At 58.9% G+C, this 15,862-nt stretch overlaps 1 protein-coding gene across 1 annotated transcript; it reads left to right on the top strand.

The window, feature by feature from the left end:
• Nucleotides 1-2,634: 2,634 nt before the first annotated feature.
• On the top strand, nucleotides 2,635-15,566 carry BESB_016990 (uncharacterized protein; the record flags this gene model as incomplete). The annotated part of the gene is made up of 8 exons (XM_029360414.1): nucleotides 2,635-3,381; nucleotides 3,680-4,064; nucleotides 4,388-4,504; nucleotides 4,782-4,993; nucleotides 5,420-7,415; nucleotides 8,001-9,018; nucleotides 9,429-9,813; nucleotides 10,497-15,566. 8 exons carry the CDS (start codon nucleotides 2,635-2,637, stop codon nucleotides 15,564-15,566), a joined length of 9,930 nt encoding a protein of 3,309 aa, XP_029216390.1.
• Nucleotides 15,567-15,862: the final 296 nt, after the last annotated feature.

Raw genomic sequence — 15,862 nt, 5'->3', positions numbered from 1 at the left:
TGAAGCTGCTATTTTTGTTTTTGGGGCACTCACACGACATGGTCACTCCGCGGGTGCCTTAACCAGGCCCGCCTAGACAAGATCGTTTACGACGCGGTGCCGCGTGCGTAAGTACAGCAACACGTACAGCCGCATTTGCTGCAGCAAAAACGCTATGGCGAAGGTATCGAATGCATTTTCCTGTTGTGACAGTCCAGAGAGCCGCGTTGGAGCTGACAGACATGTTTGTTAGCCGCTGAACAAGTAGCGTGGCAGAAGCGGAAGTCGTGTTCACAAGGATTCCCGTCACACAGGTGGTGGCGGGCACGTGTCGAGCTTGTTATACCGCGGCAACTGCACTTCTTTTCACCGAGAAGCGCGAGCTGAATCAATCACCAGCTCGTGCCGCCACGAATGACGTGCGCCAAAGAGGAATTATTGTCGGTTTTTGTTGTCAGTCAACGCTAGTTTACCCGATCGTTAGTTATTGGAGATGCGGTAGGCGTGCCTGACCAGACAGTGTCTAGCAAGCAAGGGTTCTTGAGAATTAGCACAGCGTTGTCTTCTGCACAAGTGCTCGAGTTTGTTCTAGACTGGGGCTCATGCTTTTTGCAACGCACCCCATTGTTAGCATTAGGAAAAATATGGTGGACATACAAACATTGATCAGTGTCAAAACCGCAACTGTTTTCCGTAGCGAGAAAGACAGAGAGCAAACATTTTCTCATCCGTTCCTCGGGCGTTGTGAACAGGCGCAAGCTGACATGTGTTCTTGATGGCGCATTGGCTCCAGACATACCCAAAAATTTTCTTCCCACACGACAGTCTCTTAGTCCTCCCGCGTCCCGTACATGGAGGTTCTCCCTTCCTTCCCTTTCTCCCTGTGACTTACTGTTTTCACGATGTCTTGACTAGGTCTCAAACGTATTTATGGAAAATGTATGTGGAATGCTTCGTTTGCCTTCGCGTCAACGTCAGTCAGAGCTAGGAGCACTCCGCCTTCTTTAGAAGCTGTTGGTGAGAGAGGGTATGCCTTTACTCCTCGATCCTCGAGTGCTATTTTCATTTGACTAGTTCCCTCTGGGACTTCAAGATCGGTTCGCTGGTTCCGTCATCGTGCTGTGTCCGCGACAGCTTCGTGCTGCATGGGTGGTGGCTCAAATTACATGCCACACTGGTGAATGAAACCAGCTTGGACAGCTGCTTCGTATGCCTTTGCTTTCCGCTTGTTTCGCAATTCACATAGCCAGAGAACATTGGACCTCCGTATTTTCGGCACATTCGACACTGGCGAGCAAATGTGCTCCGAGAAAGACATGCTGTATGCGGATGCAAACAGTGTGCCACGTATGCTATTATCCATCTCTTGCATTTCTTGTCTTCCTTTTGCGACAATCCGTACATCCACATTCGTAAGGCAGCAACCGTAACGTATCAGCGAGGCCCGCACACAACTTTGTCGCACGGCTTCTTCGACCGCGCCCATCAGCATCGGCGTTTTTTTGGAACGTCAACCAGAGTTTTGCGTGTTTACCTCCCGCCTGGAATAAAGGAAAATCTGGAAGAGGATCAGGGTGTTACCCCAAGCATTGTGCACATGCGCGCAAGAACGGAGAATTATGCACAACGTTCCGGACGTTCGACGCAAGAATACCTCCGGTCAATATGAAATAGTCTGTATCGCTCCGAGGCGCAACCGTGTTTATCTGGGACCTTTACCAGGCAGGCGAGGATCAGGGCAAATGGGACAGCAGGGGGCGTTCCTGGGCACACGCACAACTTGTCACGCTCGCAGCTAAGGGATAATCTATCAAAGACAGGAGTATGGAAGAAAGGCACCTCAGAATGGCGGGGACTCCTGAAGCGATATGTGCCGATGAATGCTACTGCACACAGCGTCTGAGTAGTGGTTGCGGTACAGAGTCGCACCGCAGTGAGCACAGCGATGTGAGTCACAGTGGTGGTCGCCCACGCACACAGGGACATCTTAGTTCACCTCAGCTTGAGATCCCGTCTCCAACAGCAAGTCACACAGATGTCTACAGCACTCCCTGCCCTTCCCAAGCACTTTGCGGAGCATGCTCCCTTGTGGCGGTTTGTGGGTTCCTTCTCGATTTCTTGGGTGCGACAGTCGCCACGTCAGCTCTGACAGAAACCTGCAAAGCCGTCAGACGAGAATTGCTCTCTTCGCCTCACTGGGCGTCGGTTTTGAAGCGTGAAGGGTTACTATCCTGCGTTTTTTTTGACCCCCAGGGGGTTCTCAGTGAGCGGCGATCGAAAGGCAAAGTCCGGATCGCGCGGGTCCCATCTGTCGTCCTTCAGGCCGTGCAAAAGTACAGCGGCATAACTACCTACCAAGAGGGATTCGCAAACTCGCCTGGCGAGCGTGCCTCGACACGCGAGTTGGGGTCTACGGAGGAACGGCATCAGGTTTCGCAACGACCTGCCTGCTGTTCAGGAGAAGAGTCACCCAGCACAACTGGCGTCACTGCCTTAGAAGAAAACACAGGCGATGACCCTTCTAATTTCTCTTCCCCGCCAGTGTATACAGACAGACATACTGCCAGTGCGGGTTCCTGTGCTTCCTCTGCTTCCTCTCCTACCGCTGCGTCTGGCTACTTCGATGACTGGAAAGAGCGCACACAATCCGCGGTCATGACAGAATCGCCACCCAGATGCTGCTCCGACTTCAGAGTGAACAGCGGATATAGTCACCATTGTCCTGAATCTGTCAACTCGGAGCCCCCTCTGGGGGCGCCTCGCTCCTCTGCACCCTTGACCTCTTTGATGCCTTCGTCTGCCACACGCCGTTCTGCTGCTGGGAGTCCTCTGGCTCTGGCACCTGTGCCGTCTTTGGTTTCTGTCGAACAATCGCGCTCTGATGGTAAATTGCCCCCGTCCGCAGGTGCGGTCGGCGTGCCCTCGCCTGCGCCTGCGCTGTCGTCTTCGCTTGTCGCATCGCCATCTACTGCGGAGCCACCAGTTTGCCTCTGCTGCAGCCAGCAGTCTGACGAGGCGCTCCCCCCTTTGTTTACTCGCGTCGCTGTACGCAGCGTCAACTTGGCGAGTGCGAACGCAGAAGTTGATGACGGCGTCCCGGCTTCGATCCTCCGCGAAGCGTCGCTCCTGCAGGAAATCCACAGGCAGCAAGTTCACCTGGAGCGAGCAAGGCAGGAGGCAGACCTGCCACCGCTCACCCGCCGCGGAACCTTCGAGGACGGAAGTGGGGTCGCTGACAGAGAGGACGGTCGCGTCATTTTTCACGCTCCCCCTCAAGCAGAGACCTTGCAAGGTGCACACACACCCTTCAATGTCGTTCGCTTCTTCGGCTGCCAGATCCGGGAGAGCACTCTGTACCTTGTCACAGATTTCTGTGAAAACAACCTTCGCACCTACTGGGAAGTGAGTGCCATCGAGAAAGAGTGTTTGTAGACCGGGCTGTGGCCGTCGCTGCCTTGCCTCAACAATCGGCGCTTCGGTGCCCCGTAATCCAGGTGGTTATTTTCTGCATTTGCTGTCGCTATTGCGTCCCTGCATTGCTCACGCTCCTCGCTGCGATCGTGTATGCGCCCTTCAGTAGCCTGTTGGGTGAGCGTAAATGCCCTGGTGTCCATCAAACGAGTCTGCACGACGACCAGCACAGAGGGGATTCTCCTGCACACACATGGGGGCCTGCATGGTGCTGTGTGGGCTTTCGCAGAGTCGCGGGTCTACTGGAGCCGCCACGCGTTCGCCGAATGCTTCTCCTGAGCCGGGAGCGCCTCGCACTGCTGCAGGCGCCTTGGTGAGCGAGCCGCGACCTTGCGCGGACTTTCTCTCGAGCCCGCTGCGAGGGCGTGGCATGGGACCTGCGGAAGGAAGACCAACATCTTGCTGGTGCACTCAGAAGGAGATTTTCCGGGAGTTCGTGTGGCGGATTCTCCACAAGATTCTGCACGGTCTGGCTTGCTTGCACGCTTACGGAATCGTGCACAGAAATTTGAAGCCGGAGAACATCCTCGTTCGACCTTGTCTGCGCCTCGCACGCGCCTCGCGAAGTCAAGGCGAAACCCATTCCGCATCTCCAACAAAGATGAATGTTTCAGGTGAGCGAGGACCATGACTGTGCATGCCGCACAAAATCGCGGAAGACCTTAGAAAGAAACTCCAGTCCTTGAGTCCCCCAAGTTGCAGGTCTCAGAGAACACGTTTCACGGCAGACCTGCAGCCTGTGCATCGCCTTACAAAACCCGGATGCTGCGGCAAAAGGCAAACAAAAAAACCGTCGCCCGAAAAAATAACTACGAACACACCCGCTAGTCGGCAGTGTGCCCCTCTTCAACGTCATTCTTCGATAGCACATATACATCATATATGAATATATATGCATTCGCCCGTGCCGCATATTGCGTGCGGTCTCTGGTGGCAGACGGCGTGGATGAAGATGACGAGATGGATTGGATTCTTCCCTCTGTCGAAGTGGAATTGAGTGATTTCGGTTTTAGCCGACTTCTGGAAGAGACGCAAGGCGCGTACACCCCCGAAAGTAAGGGTTGACACCAGTGACGGGGCAGGCGTCGTGAAACTTGTGGCTCGTGCGAGTGTGACTCTGCAAGTCTGTGAACCGTCAGTCATTCGGCGCAGACCGCCTGTAGACCAGTGCAGGCTCGCAGACTGTGAGAGACCGCATCCTGCACTCTGCGCGTTGCTCACGTCTTTGTTGCCAAATCACCCAGACTGTCTTCGGGCTGCTCACGAAGGACTATTCTGCGTCAAGCCCGATTGTTTGCCTATCGGTTCGTCCGCATCCTCTGACGCCGCAGATCCCAAAGACCGGGAAAGATCATACCGTGAAAGCCGGCGGCTGTTTTACCGAGCTCCGGAGCTCCTGCTGCTTCGCGGCGACGGCACTTTCGACTGGAGCCCCGTGTACTCATTCGGAGTCGACATCTGGTCTGTCGCCGTCATCTTTATGGAGCTGGCTCTACTAAGGCCTCCGTTCCGAGCGGACTCAGAAATGATTTACCTCCTGCAGGTGAGCGAATTCAGGACAGAGACGAGCGCTCGGAGAAAAACCCAGCCGGCGGGATTTACTTATGTGCAGCCGCACAGCCACAAAGGATAACCGCAGGCGAGAGACACAAGGCAACGCAGATACAGAGGTTAGAGGTGTGGGCGATGGTATTTTCCATTATACTCAGGGACAAACTATCACGTGTCGATAGGCTCCCCTTCTCTGGGTTTCAGCGGCATGCTGACAGATTTCAGAGCCATCCTGCGCCATATAATGGCATTCTAGGATATATAAATTTACATATACGCACATTTGTATATACGGGTGACCACATATGTATATGTATATGGACATCGGGTATCCCTTGCAGATTGTCACACGAATGAGACTGCGAGTATAGGCTTGAAAGCCTCAGAAGACGTTTATGTTCTGCTTGACTCTGTGCAGATTTTCCGCCTTTTAGGCACGCCCATCGACGCCAGAACGTGGGTAGAAATGTGTGGACTACCGTTTCCCGAGCCGGCGCCAGCTGCATTCTCGGGGGCTCGCCACGCGCTCGGTGCGCCCCGCTCAAGGGGCGACAAACCCCGTAGCTCATCAGTGTCTTTCGCTTCACAGACACGTTCTTCTGGCTCTCGTCGGCGCCTCGGGCTCAGGCAGACCTTAATGCACCGCGCAGACCTAGCGGCTCTGCATCCGTCGCGTCCTTTGTACGCGCGCCCGTGCCCCTCTGCATGCGGCTCTGAAGACCGTTCGATTCCCAGTCTTCACAGCGGAAGCGCTGCCGAAGACGACGCCGGCCGCCTCAACGCGCGACCTTCGTCCGCGCCTCCCGCTGAGTCTTCTGCACCTCCCCTGGTGGCTGTCTCGGGCGCGCCTCCGCCCCTGGTTCCCCCGTGCGCCAGCGAGGCGCGTCGAGGCGAACCGATGCCACACCGCCGGCTGGATTGTCCGCAAGCACGCGAGGTGGTACTGCAGCCGCGAGGGGAGGAGTGCCTGAGCACCACGGCGGGAGCTGAACCGGCGGCCGAAGCAGAGGCGGAAGGAGGAAACGGAGATGAAGCGAATGCGGAAGCCAGGAGATGGCCCCCGCAGCGCCAACCCCGCGCCCGCGAGGTATTCGCTTACGAGCATCGTCAACGAAGCGAAAGAGCCGACAGCGACGAGGCAGGGGGACCGAGAACGACACGATGCGAGAAACTGCAGCGCGCGTGCAGGAGAGGAGACCACAGTGACTTAGGAACGACTAGATACATCCGCGTGGGCTGCGAGGAGGAACGGGACGAGCGCGTCCACGAAGACTGGAGAGCTGTTCTCCCTATTTCTTCACTCGAGGCGGCGATGCTACAAGGGGGCACTGGGGCTGGGCACCGAGCAGAAGGCGCCTCACGTGCTTCTCCTTCGTTCCGCGTTCAACTCTTCCTGCCGGATCGCGCGAGAAGCACATCTGCCTGGGCTCTCCCCAGCGTGCCGCCCTGTCTCACTGGGGCGGCGAATCACCGGGGCTCGCTGCAAACTTCGAGAGATGAAGAGAGCCAACACTCCCCGTGGCTCGCGGCGCATGCACGCGCGCACGAAACCCTTGATGAAACCTCTCAGGAGGGGCTCGGAGATTCAGCGGAGACCGCGAGGCTTCTCAAAGAGGCTGAAGACTGGGTGCGCCTCCTGCCGCTGTGGCGGCCAGTTGACTGGGCGGGCATCATGCAGCAGCTGCAGAGAGAAGAGGCAGAGAAAGCCGCGAAAGAAATCCTCGGCCTAGGAAACGGAGGGACAGCCGAAACTGCAGAGGACTGCAATCGATCCGGCGAGACTGCAAAAGGCCTTGCGGTCAGCGAAGAAGCGAGGAACAACCAGGAGACTCTCGAGGTGGCTGAAGCCGCAGCTCGCGAGAGACGTGCTGAGTTTGAGGAATTTGGAGCGGGGCAAGACGAAACAGCAAGTGGGTCCCGACGGCGCTCCAACCGACCTGATGCCGCGGGCGAGACTGCTTGCCGCTCTCATCTCGGCCTTCACGCACTCCGTGGAGAGAAGAAGGACGCTTGCCCTGGTGTCCCGAAGTCCTCACCCGTGGAGAGAAAGACAGGCTGCGAGCTGCTTTTCCCGGCGATGGACGACCCGAGAAGCATGTGTGGAGGGCGCCGAGACGAGGAGATGAGACACAGACACGATAGACAGTCTGAGGCAAAGCCGAGCGCTGCCTACGACTTCAAACACACTGAAGGCGCCTCGTCGCCAAGCGCAGGCTGCTGCGCCGTCTTCCCACCTATATGTTTTTCCTCGTCCTCTGCGTTCGCGCGGTCGGTAGCCTCCACGTATCATTCGTCAGCTTCATCGAAGGAAGCGACAGAGCTGATTCTTCAGTTCGGGCGCGTCATGGGATCTGAGGCGGTCGCGCTTCTGAAGGCCATGCTGCAACTCAAGGGGCAAGAGAGAATTTCAGCTGGTGAGCTGCAAAATACTCATGCGCGCTAAACCCAAAACCGTTCCGCGCAAGGAAATGCATACGTACATGTACGTTCGCGCATATACCTGCGCGGCCTTTGCAGGTTCAGCGCCCGTGCTTCTCGCGCACACAAGCAAGAGAATGCATGCGCTACGTAGCCGGCTACTAGTGAGTGTTTATCTTCAAGAGCGTGGGCACGTAGGCAGACAACTCGTGAGGCCTCTCCACCGCACACTCGCCGCCGTTGGTGCGCCAAGCTAGGAGATGTTGTCGCTTTGAGAAGACAGAACAGAGGCGCGGGCGGCCGCGCTCCAGCAAACGCTGCTCACCTCTGCAGCCTGAATCACTTGTAACGCAGCCCCCAGTTCAGGACTCCGCTGCGAGGGAGCATGCCACGACGCGCGATGGCGTCTACCATTTGTGCCTTGGAATAGATAGTATATAGGTATTTATACATGCATTCTTCGTCTGTGCACCTGTAGCCGCTGAGGGGACGTGAGAGAAAAAAAGGCAGGGAATACCAACCCAGCAGAAAGCGAATTTTTAGGACTCTCTCTGCTCTGTTGTGCCTCTGCGTGATGTCAGCGGCTGCGTACGACCGCGTCTCTGTCATCCTTGAGCGTGCCCGCCTCCACCGGCTCGCCCGCAAGGAAAACGAGAAGCTGCCTCCGCGGGTTCCGCGGCAGAGGCCAGCCCTGTGTGTCGATGCTCTCTCCTCTCCTGCGGCGCCAGCATCTGCGGCCCTTAGAGAGGAGAATCCAGTTCCGTGGGAACAGGAACAAAACAGCGCAGGCAACGCCTCGTCTGCTCCGGCGGCCGAAGGCAACGCGGCGCATGCAGCCCAGCCAAAGGACGCAGCTCTGGCACACGTTTCCGCGAAGCAAACGCGTAGCACGACAGCTAGTGAAGGTGTCGAAGGAAGCGTAGTCGAGCCTCAGCGGCACCGTGTCTTAGAACGGGAGGCCGAGGGAGGAGCGGAGACGAGAAGACTGAAGTTCGCCCTTGCGTCGAGGCAAGCACACTGGGTGCGGGTGTCTACGATGGCGACAGAGGGAGGCAGCGAGAAGAACGAGAGGGAAAGGAAGTTGTCCGATGCCACCCTGGAGGCGCCAAGCGGCGGAGAGGCCTGCGGGTCGACGAAACGTGGCGGAATCAAATTCAGAGAAAGGGGAGAGAAGAGACAAGAAGCTGGCGAACCGACTCGCGCCTCTCCAGTCACGGAGGGTGAGCCAGACCTGATAGATCAAAGTCGAAAAGAAGGCGGCAATGCATTCGCAGGTGCCTCGAGAGAAAGAGAGAGAACAAGAGAAAACCAAAACAGAGGGACTACGGAAGGGTGGCTACCCGGAGGGGAGGAATCCCTGGATGTACGCGGAGATGGTGAGGCCAGTGAGGCGAGCCAAAACCCGACGGACCTGAATCCCGGCTTTTTGCAAATGCGAGCAAACACGACGAGTCGCGAGCAACTGCCCGAAGCCACACACAATCAGAGAGCTGACATCGGGCATCCAGAAGAAGAGGAGAGGCAAAGGAGGGTTGCACACGCCCTAGGAATTGCGGAGCGAATGCCTGATGACGGAAGATGCGAAGGCGCAAGAGTGCGGTGAGCATAGCGACACGGGAATATTGCAGGATGCAAACAGCCTCTCGAATAGATACATATATATCTATAGGCACATGAACGTGCAGTCATATTCATCCATATATATGAAAATATGTTCGGGACCAGGCCTTCCAGTGGATTCCTATTTCGGAAGACGTTTCGCGCCGGATATACGAACTACCTGCAGATCTGCGAAAACACTTGAACCGTGTCCAGCGAGGGAGGCGAAGGCTTGGGACTCAGCTATGAAAAACGCCTCGCCCAAGTAGAAACACGGAGTATGCATTTCCAGGCTCGCCCATCGCTGTCGCGCTGTTCTGCAGAGGCTGCCTATGCGCGCGGCGTCTGGAGTCGGATTTAGGGCTGAATGAACGAAGTTAGTTCTTGAACAAACTCTCTTTTCCTCACAGGTCGCTGCCGCACCCCGCGCATGCACTCACGTGGCACTCGCCGGCTAGTGCGCCCGTCTCGGCTTCCCTCCTGAGCAGCGATCCGCGGTTTTCTTCGCTTCTCCTTCGTCTGCACCGCCTCGCCGCCTCCACCAAAGACCTCCCCGTAGAGACCTGCATGCGGCGGCTGGCCGCCCAGGCTGCTGACCGGTTTCTGCAGATGCCCCCCCGCGGACTCACGCCGGATGAAGGCAGAAATAGAGACAGAGAGGCTCCACGGGCGGCTCGGCAAAGAGGACCCAACCAAGATGAAGAGCGAAGAAAGCGAAGCGACATTCGAAGCATTCAGAGAGAGCAAATCGAAGAGGCGGTTCTAGAATCCCTAGAAACCCTTCGACAGAAATGCGTAAGCAGACATGAACGGCAAGGGAGGCACCACACGCCGATGCGCTGCGCCTGTGGTATCTGCAAGGCAGTATGGACATGCACACCTCATAGACAGGCGCACGTTTATTGACACGAAATTTGCTTACAGGCTTTCGTAAGTAGGCATTGAATAGAAGAGCTCGCTGCGCACACGTGCGCGCAGCTCTTAGCGAGACATGTATCCCGCCACAGTATGCGATGCCGCTGTCGAATCGGTTTTTTCTGCTTGTCAGTGTTTGCTGCGGCCTCTTTCCTCACGCGTGCTGCCTCGAGTAAACTCTTGCTGTTAAGATGAGTGAGAACGGGAATCCATACATTACCCCTAGAACATAACCGATGTGGAAGAATCGTAAAGTAGTAGCATATTGAAGCCCAACGCTTTTAGCTGCCTTAAGCAGTCCAGCGGGATGGAGACGAACTGCAGTCATAAAGAACTTGGTTGTCTTGGTTGTCTGTATCGTTCTCGGATCGGCGCGTCGGCTAGTCGAGGCTAGCTTGAGTCTCCGACTGTTCCACGGAGTGCTAATGGATTCAAATCTGGTTCATATGTGCTTTACTGAGGCCTCATCGCATGCGCACGTCTAGAAAACTGGACTCGTCCGATCAAGTGCCTCAGTGTCCCGCACAGGCTACACGTCAGTTGCCTTTCTTTTCTCGCTTCAGGTCGACCTTTTCTTTCGGCTGCAGAACGAGTTCGAGCTGAAGGACTCGACGGTTCACTTGGCGGCATCGCTGTTTCACCGCTACTTTTGCTGGGTGCTTGCGCCGTCGTTTCTGTCGGAGCGCACTCGAGTGGAAGCCAACGCAGGACAGCGTCGGGACTCCCATCGTGCGCCAGCTTCGTCGCCGCGTCAAGTCGCCCCTCCCTCGTCGGGTGCGCTGCGGTGCGCGCGGGGGTCGTTTGGCGGTAGCTCTGCGGTGCGGTCCGCTTCCGGTTCATCCGCCGCTTCTGTGTCGCCGTCTGATGTATTGGCAGTCTCTCTTCGGAGTGCCTCTTCTGCCGTCGAGTCTGCTGCTTGCTCATCGGGCCCGCCATCGGCCTCGGTAGCCTCGCCTCGGGGCCTCTCGGGCGCCCGCAACTACCCTCCCCTCTCTGCAGCCCGACCCCGCGTAGGCGCGTTGCTTCTTCGTCCATTCGGATCTCCGTCCTCTGCATCTCTCACCACGTCTCTGGCGCCGGCAGCCGGCGATGAAGCTCGAGAGACTGCCGGCTTCGCCCCCGAGATTGTGCTTTCGTGCTGCGCTGTCCGCGAAAGTCTCTGCGCCGCCGCGGCCTGCGTGAAGATCGCGGACGTCGCCAACGAGCGCTCTCTAGAATACTACAAAACGACAAACGCACACGACTACGCAGTGAATGTCAACGACCTCATCGCGACTCGCTACCTGAGAGAGCCCTGTCTCCCGTGTCTGCTGAGACGCCAACTCACACGGACCGCTGAGGAATTTCCGCGACCAAGGGAGGTCGCGGGGCTGCATGCACGACAGGAAAAGCCAGACGAGAGACGAGGCGGAGGCGACGAGAGAGGAGAAGAAGACAAAGCCGGAGGAGAGGGCGCGCGCGCGTCGAGTCACGCAGGACGTGCACGGCTGCAGTCAACGCAGAGACTCTGCGCAGAGGCACGCGATGCCGGAGAGACGAGAAACTCTAAACAGCGAGAGGGGTCAATCAGAAGGAATAGTGAGGAGGAGGTTGAAGGCCACACAGAAGGGAAGGTCGCGGCCCTTGGCCCCGTCGAGTCGGACCAAAGTTTTTCCGCCGCCACGCAGATGAACTTTGGGCCTCCTCCCGTTTCGGCCGCCACTGCATCGTTGCGTGCCGTATCCGGCTGCAATTCAGCACTCTGCTTTCTGTCTGTGCCTGGCTTCTCTCCTCTCGAACCGGGTGCATCTTCAACTTCGTTGTCGGGGTCCGCGCAAGGCAGGCGCGGCTATGCCCATCCTGCTGCAGCGTGTGCTACCACCAGTCTCCCTTCCTCCAGTGTGTCTACGCGTCTGCTGGCTCGCGCGGTTTCGACAAACTCGTCGCCTCTTTCAGCAGTTCCCGCTGCTCCTGCTCAATCTGGCAGCGATTCAACGTTTCACTGCAGTGACTTTTTTCCACCTTCGTCATCTTGCTTGAAAGGCTGTTCGTCTGTCTCTTGCTCTGCTTCGTCTGCGTCTGCGGCGTCGGCTTCGCTCGAGGCTGCCTCCACGCGTGCGTTTCACTCCTCGCCTGCTGTCGGCCGGTCTCTGTCTTCAGGCCCTCGTCTCGCATCCGGCTCCGAAGACACAGCCACAAGTTTGAGCTGCTTACCGTCGCCGTCGGCGCCCGCTGCGCCTGACTGCTCGCCTTCTGCGTCTCAGTCTGCTGGTGCTTTGCCATCGTCTGCCCCCCTCGGCTCGCTCGCGTCCGCAGCCTGCGCGTGGGAGACGCAGGCCTCACGCGAAGAGCTTGTCGCCCTCGAAAAGCGAATTCTGCAGGCCGTCCAGTTCCGCCTCTCCACGCCGAATTCTCTGTGGTGTCTAGCGCTCCTCTGGGACGTCACGGCGCTCTCGCTTCAGCGGGAAAGAGAGCGGGAAGGGCTCCTTCGGCTTCGCGCATTCGCTGCCGCACATGCAGCCGGCGCTCAGAGGAAGCGCGAGGCGGTCCACGGTATCTTTGAAGCCCCTGTTAGCAAGAAACAGCGGCCTCAGAAGAGCGGCGACTCCGGCGACTTCACTACGCTGGTGCAGAGTCCTGCGGAGGCCGGGGACGGCACACCAGCTGACCATGGGGGAACGGAGGGAGGAAAACAAAAGCTGAGAGTTCTGCACAACGAAGTCTCTGCGCACGCTTCGCATCGGATGAAGGAGGTCGCGGAAGACAGGGCAGCGCCTGCAAGTCCCTGTAGCGTGTCAGTCGGCTCCCCTGAAAGGTTGACAGTCATGCCAGGCCAGCGATGTGACGCGGCCAGAGTCGCGTCATGGGACATGCGGCGGGAGCTCCCCTCTATTCCATGTGAGACACAGCAGCGGGCGAACCCTCGAAGGCGGGACTGCCTTTGGAGCAGCGACGAGGAAAAGCCTTCCGGCTGCGGGAGCGCGCGTCTTTCTGCTGCCTCAAGGGCAGTTGTTGACGCTTTCTCGCTGTCACTCTCGTCATTCTCTTCATCGTCGCTTCCGCAGGCTCAGGACGCGGAGCCGTTTTCCTGTTTTTCTTGCCCAGGTCGGGCATCTTCGGCGGGTCCTGCGGCCTCAGTAGCTTCGGCGACGCACTCCGGAATGTCGGTTGTCTCCTCCGCGTCTTCCGCTCTGTGTCTGAATGCGTCTGGCTGCGTGGCTCCCTCAGTCTCTGCTCCTTTCGGCTCACACTCCTCCCAGTCGTCCTCGGCGATTCCGCCGTGGGCGTCCTCTGCCTGCCCGAGCTCTTCTTCTCCCCCGGGAGGCCTCGCTCGTGGTTCCCTCTCCCCTCGGGGAGCCCCTCCTTCCTGCCCGCGTTCAGCCGCTTCTTCTGCGCTGCGGTGGAGCCGTTGTTCGCGCTCTTGGCTGTCGCCGCCTCGTCTCGCCGCCTGCTCCCGCACTGCCGCCTCCCCGTCTCCTCGCGCCGCGTCCTCCTCCGCGCGCCTCTCCACCGTCCTGCAGCGGTCTCCGTCTGCTGGGCTCGCCTCTTCTGCCGCTGGCCTCCTCGCACGCCCTTCCCTGCGCCTGCCTTCCGCGCGAACTCTCCGCCAGTGCCGCCGCTACGCCTCGCTTCTCGCTGCTCTCGCCCTGTACGACCTGCGCCTTGTCAGCTGCGCGCCACTGCTCCTTGCGCAGCTTCTCCACTTCGCCGCACTCGGCACGTTTCTTCCTGAGCTCTTTTGGCCTTCGTTCACGCCGTCGCCGCGCCGACGCGAGGCCTCGCAGCCCAGCCAGATTCAGTCTCCAGGACGGCCGACTCTGGACGACAGACGTCGAACCGGTCTCTTACCCCGCGGTGCCGCGACGGCTCAGCTTGAAGAGTCCGTCAGCGTGCAGCTGCTGCAGAACGACCGAATGCACGGGAGGTGCCGCGCACTGGGAAACGCCCGTAACGGCGCACTCTGCCCTGTGCGCCCGCTGTGCACTTCAGCCGCCTCGCCGTCGGCCGGTGCGTCTGCTTCGCCAGCCGCCTGCGCCCGTCATGCCTCCCAGGCGTCTCTCTACAGCAAAGCCTCTTCGGTGCCTCTTCTGCAGAACCGGGCGCCCTGTGATTCGCTTGAGGGGGCCTTCTCTCTCTGTCCGTCTCTCCGGTCTGTCACTGCGCCTTCCTCAGGCTCTCCAGGTTCCGCCCTGGCCGCTGCGCGTCTGTCGACGTCTCGCTCTGCGCTGCATCCCTGCGCGTCCGCGCTGCCCTCGTCTCTCGTAGGTGCCTCTCGCCTCGGCGCGTCTATGTGTGCGGCGCCCCACAGTGAGTGTTCCCTGGCGGCGCTTTTAGGCCCGCTGTCTCTGCCGGTCACCCGCCGCCTGCTCGCGGGAGGCGCGCGGCGGCCTTGGGAGATTCTGCAGCTCGCCGAGGCCGTTCGCCAGCTGCCGCACATCACGCGCGCAAGGCAAGAACTCCGCCAGTCTCCGCTGTTTGGCTCCGCGTCTGCGAATCTTTCAAATGCGCCTGCCGGCGCGCCGCTCGCCTTTCTGCGGTTCGCCGAGTATACGCACGCCAGGCGCATCAAGCAGCTCGAAGTCTGGGAGCGACAGGCGCGAAGAAGGAGCATGCTGGAAAGGTTACAAGTCGAGGTCGACTCGGCAAGGAAAAAACAGCCACTTGATCAAAGAGGGCCCGAGGCGAACCGATCCTCGACAGAGGCGGAGGACATGCCGCGGTGCGAAAAGTCACCCACGAGCAACATACTGCAGAAGGCGTGGAGCCACGGCAGCGAGCGAACTATCGACGCGGAGCTTGAGATGCAATGGGACAAGGGGGAGGAGGGGGATGAGGTTGCGGTCCGTGTGCCCACTATGCACCCAGGGTTGCAGGCAGGCAAGCCGCACGAAGCGAAGGGCGGCCTCGTTCTCCAAGCAGACCGGCGCGAGGAGACGAAGACCTCTGAAGCGGCAGAGAGACACAAGAGGAAGTCTGAATGCGGGGACAGCACACCAGACGCCGCATGCAAAATCGCTCGATACACTTCCACGCAGGGAGCTGAATACTGTCGCAGCGAAAACTCCATGCGTGGAGCCCTCACCGACACAACCACTGCGCATGAGGCAAAAGACTCGATGACGGAAACGAAACCTGAGGATCGCAGTTACTACAGACAAACCAGCAAGTACACTGAGCGATGCGAGGCTCATTCAAAGGCGCACGGCGGCGACGAAGGTGGAGGCCGACGCACAGAGGTCGGTCTCAGCTCCAGGAAAGCAGCGACCGGGGCGCAAATGCGAAGTGCGAATGCGGAGTGGCGCAGTCCACCGCAGAACCGGGTCCAGGGCACTTGCGAAAGAAGACAACACGGAAACAGAAATGACCCCCTTCTCGCCACGGCACCCGTGAGAGAGCTGGGTCGGGCAGGATCCGAGACCCACGACAGCGCACAGCGTGGGGGAGAGGAGCAACGAAGTGCGCCGCTGGAAGCCTCTCACGTGTCTTCGCACTCAGCCGGCGACACTCGCACAACGCGCGAGACCCCCGCGGAGGCCACCTCCCCGCCTGCTTCTTTACGGAGGAGGCAGGGGCGCCTGCCAGCCGCCGTTCTGGCGCTCCTGCTCGCCGACGCCGACAGCATCGACGCGCTTTTCGCGCTGGCCGCAGAGTGAGGGGGGCGCGACCCGCGCGTACCTGAGGCTCTCTCTATCGCGTCCCTGCGCCCTAGCGACCAAGGAAGATGGGACAGAAAGAACATGGAAAGCAAAACGGAGACGATGGAGAGATGTCTGCGTCTGCGAGATACGCGACACGTTTCTCACAGAGTGCGTAGGAACGAATCAGGCGCTAAAATGTGCCAGTGTCTACGTTGCGGAAATGCGAAGCTGCACGCGCCGGTCTGTGTCTATCCCAGTCTGCCCCTCTAGGCATCGAGGCGCTGAGTTCCCTGCTGAAATGTGAGATCCGT

Source organism: Besnoitia besnoiti, chromosome X, assembly GCF_002563875.1.
Source record: "Besnoitia besnoiti strain Bb-Ger1 chromosome X, whole genome shotgun sequence".
Taxonomy (NCBI): Eukaryota; Apicomplexa; class Conoidasida; order Eucoccidiorida; family Sarcocystidae; genus Besnoitia; species Besnoitia besnoiti.
Note: the sequence above shows the minus strand (reverse complement) of the source record. Positions and strands in the feature narration are given on the sequence as shown.